At 48.7% G+C, this 3,938-nt stretch overlaps 1 protein-coding gene across 1 annotated transcript; it reads left to right on the top strand.

Moving 5' to 3' along the window:
- Positions 1 to 1,972: 1,972 nt before the first annotated feature.
- Positions 1,973 to 3,405, top strand: LACBIDRAFT_298249 (uncharacterized protein; the record flags this gene model as incomplete). Its single annotated transcript, XM_001881666.1, has 4 exons — positions 1,973 to 2,404; positions 2,464 to 2,479; positions 2,532 to 2,999; positions 3,053 to 3,405. 4 exons carry the CDS (start codon positions 1,973 to 1,975, stop codon positions 3,403 to 3,405), a joined length of 1,269 nt encoding a protein of 422 aa, XP_001881701.1.
- Positions 3,406 to 3,938: the final 533 nt, after the last annotated feature.

The raw sequence follows: 3,938 nt of genomic DNA, 5'->3' as shown, positions 1-3,938 counted from the left end.
CACGGTGATACAGCTTCCCGAATGTGTCTTGAACCTTCAAATAGACCGAACCTTGCTCTTCTCAACGCAGATCAGAGACGTGCTCATGACATCGTCGAACAGGATCTGCTAGCCCATTTGAACGGCGAGAACACTAAGCAACTGCTGATGCTGGTGCTCGGCCAAGGCGGTACTGGAAAGTCTGTTGTAATCAATGCTATTTCGGAGACTTTTGCTGAACATAACGCCTCGCACATGCTATCTAAGACAGCAACTTCTGGTGTTGCTGCGAGCCTCATTGGCGGACAAACTACATATTCCTTTGCAGGAATGGGCATCAAAACACCTCCTTTAGGCGATTGGCTTTCTTCAGCTCCAAAAGTAACGGTCGCAAAAAGAAACAGAAACATCGCCAACAGGAGAACTTTGATAGTGGATGAGTGCTCCATGCTGACCAAAGTCCATTTGGCCTGCTTATCCGAAGTCGTAAGCCATGTTCGCCACACTCACGGTCAAGGAGACCCAGCTTTGCCATTTGGTGGTATGAACGTGATCCTGTTCGGGGACTTCCACCAATTTCCACCCATACAGAAGACAGGAGCTCTATATGACCCGACCATCTGGGATAAACAAAGTGTCCGTTCAGCCGTTGGTCTAGAAATCTTCAACCAATTCAAGACCGTCATCATTCTAACGGAGCAGAAAAGGGTAACTGATTTGGTGTGGAAAGGCGTATTGGACAGGTTAAGGGAAGGGGAATGCACTGAGGAAGATCTAAAGGAAGTGAAAAAGCTGATCATTAAACCGGAAGACGGTGCACAGTCTGTACCGTTGCTGAACTCTGTACTGGTAACATCTCGTCATTCCGTTCGCGAGGCGTGGAACGACGCAGCTATCGCAAGGCATTGTGTCACGTCTGGCCACAGGCTCTTCATCTCGTCCGCGGAAGACACAATTGGCCGATCACACTCTCCCTTGACATTACCTCACCGAGTCCTCGTCGCAGGAATGAAATCGAAACACACAGGCAACCTATCTGATCAAGTGAAAGTAGCAATCGGCATGCGTGTCATGGTGACATTGAACTTGTCAACCGAAAGAGATTTGGCGAACGGGACCCGTGGCACCATTGAGGATATCGTTCTCGATCCAAGGGAGATGTTAAAGGAACCTGACGAGGACGGTGCCATTCATTTGGATTACCCTCCCGCTGTGATACTGTTTCGCCCAGATATCCAAGTTACGCATCACTTCGAAGGACTGAAGTTGGGACTGCTTCCCATTTCCCCATCCGAAAAAGGTTTCAAGTTCTTCGACCAAGCTGGGCAGAAGGTCTCCGTGACCAGAAGACAGGTTTCCATTACTCCTGCATACGCATTCACAGACTACAAGTCCCAAGGCCAAACAATTCCCTTTCTTTACCTCGATATAGCAAACCCGCCAGGAGGGAAACTGGATCCGTTCAACGCGTATGTCGCTTTATCAAGAGGGAAAGGCAGGTCCAGTATAAGGCTTCTACGTGGCTTCGATGATGCACTCTTCACCAATCATCCGTCTGATAAACTGAGAGTAGCGGACATGAGATTCGCAATGTTAGCTGTCGAGACTGCTGCTCGCTTCCCATAGCCCTTTTGTCTTTTTCGCCTTAGAATTCGTAAACTACATTCATAACACTTCTTGAATGAAATTTAAACAGATCTCCTATTTCTTCGACAATGCGGTCTTCGCAGATGACTCCCTGTCATCACGCCCACGGCTGTCGGACAGATCGCGGTAGAAGGCAAGTAAAATTTTCAACGGATCGAGAAACTATCACCCTCTTTTTTTTTTTTTTTCCCTTGTGGGTAGAGAGAAAAATCTATATAAGCGACAGTCTGACCTCAATTTTAGCCTTACAATTCTCGCAACTCTCTTTTGTGTTGACCACATCGACTTGGTGAGTACTTACATCACTCTCCATGCTATAAACCATGTCTGATACGTCAAAGCAATTATGGTGTACAGTGGACCAGCAACTCGTAACAGGCTCCTCCGAACGTGTCAGTATACTGCCAGTCCGGGTTGGACATCCACTGTAGGATGGGGCAGCTATGGCAGTGGACACAAGCTCGTCGACTCCCATCCCGCTGCCGGAAGCGACATTAAAGAGACAGTATGCGTCGTTGTCGGCGAAGTCTCCGATAGTCGCTTAGCAGTCGAACCCTGGGGTAACCATGGAGCCTATAACACACTTGCATCCTCCAAGTTTGGGCTAACTCTTGTGAAACCCAGCGACGTCGACTTCAGAAGTGACTGGGATAGGTCCATCACGGCCATCACGACTTTACAAGGCCTCATCGCAACTTCTCAAGATCACAAGTTCTTTGTGCTGGCCGAAGGGGTCAACTCTTCCCTTCGTTTCACTGCGCCAATCTTTACGCTGAAGGTAAGCGGTCATACATCAAGTGACGACTCGCTTCTCTAATACACCCCAATTATCCCCAGGATCCCGCTTTCGATCGTACGTCAACCTTCAGTTACTGACTACAACTTACTGACTTGAAAAACTATAGCGCCGGGATCGGAATTGGATACCAATGCTTGGCCAGTTCGCGCGAATGAGCGGGAAGCCCTCGCGGACTTGGTTCAGACTCATAAAGTGTTACCGTTGATGGTCTACGACGAAACCGAAGCGGCCGTGCTACCTATGAATGTCACAGAAACGATCAAAGGGGCTTTAGTTGAGCTCACATTCCGTCTAAAACACTACTACATCCAAGACAAAAATTATGACACCTTCTCCGCGGCCATCGAGCAGATCATCGTATTGAAGCGTGCACCACCCAAACAACCCAGCCCCTATCGACGTGGTGCTGGCCCAGTACGTTTGCCAACTACCGGCCCAACGAGGAGCGAACAAGTTGCTGCCGTATCCGCGTTTTATCCTCCTGTCCCGACAGGCTCTGCCCCAGTTCAACTGAACCCAACGCTGGGCGTAGCCACCCCCACAATCCAAGCAATCGCATCGAAGGGCGCAGTTGGTACGCGTTCAACGTCAGTTACACCAACTAACAAATAACCTCTTTATGTGCAGGAACGGAAAGAATTCCTATTGCAGAACAAGCTCCGGTATCTCCTCTCCAGAGCCCTCTTCCTATCAGAGGCCCTAACGACCAGTTCACACCTTGGCCTCCAAATACTCCTCCGCGCCGTTCTGATGGCTCTTCTACCGCAAGTTCTGAGCCATATTCGGAGTTCACAACTCCACAGACACCGAAAACCCCCTCACCATCTGGACCTACCCAGCAATCGGCTCTTCCACAGAATGCAGCGGCGGGACCTTCCAATCTGCGCTCGGGTCATACGATGGTGAACGATGGTAAGCGTAAGGCTGGTCCTGGGGACGAGGACGGCAGCAACGCAAAAAAAGGAAGGACCGGAGTTTGATTGACGTTCTTGATAGCTTATTTGCCCTTGATGTAGCACTATTATTAAGATTCATTTGTACCGCTCCTTTGTATTTTTTCTATTGATTGACCTAACAACGTCGTACACAACAACCACAAAAGAGTGCACGCATCGATAGACTTGGAAAAATAGTACTTTGATTTGTCATCGTATTGGACACTCGTTAGACCGTTCTGACACCTTCGGAAAGAGTTGTTCACAAGTAAGTCAGATAGTCTACTACCATACCGAACTGACAAACAATTGGAAAGAAGAATGCGAGTCGACATCCCAATGGACGTCTTACAAGAAAACGTCGTGGACCAACTGTTGCTTGCTGAAGATTGGAAAACACTATCTTCGATGTCCCAAACATGTCAAACGTTGGTTCGACCATCGCGAAGACGTCTTTTCGCGACAATTTTGGTGGCGGGGCCCACAATTCTATGCCTCTACAATCTTTTACATGCCAGTCCACACATCACCGAATATGTTCACCACCTTCATTATCAGCTGCATTACTCTGACTGGGA

Source organism: Laccaria bicolor, genomic scaffold, assembly GCF_000143565.1.
Source record: "Laccaria bicolor S238N-H82 LACBIscaffold_13 genomic scaffold, whole genome shotgun sequence".
Lineage (NCBI taxonomy): Eukaryota > Fungi > Basidiomycota > Agaricomycetes > Agaricales > Hydnangiaceae > Laccaria > Laccaria bicolor.
This window is presented reverse-complemented; position numbering and strand designations above follow the sequence as displayed.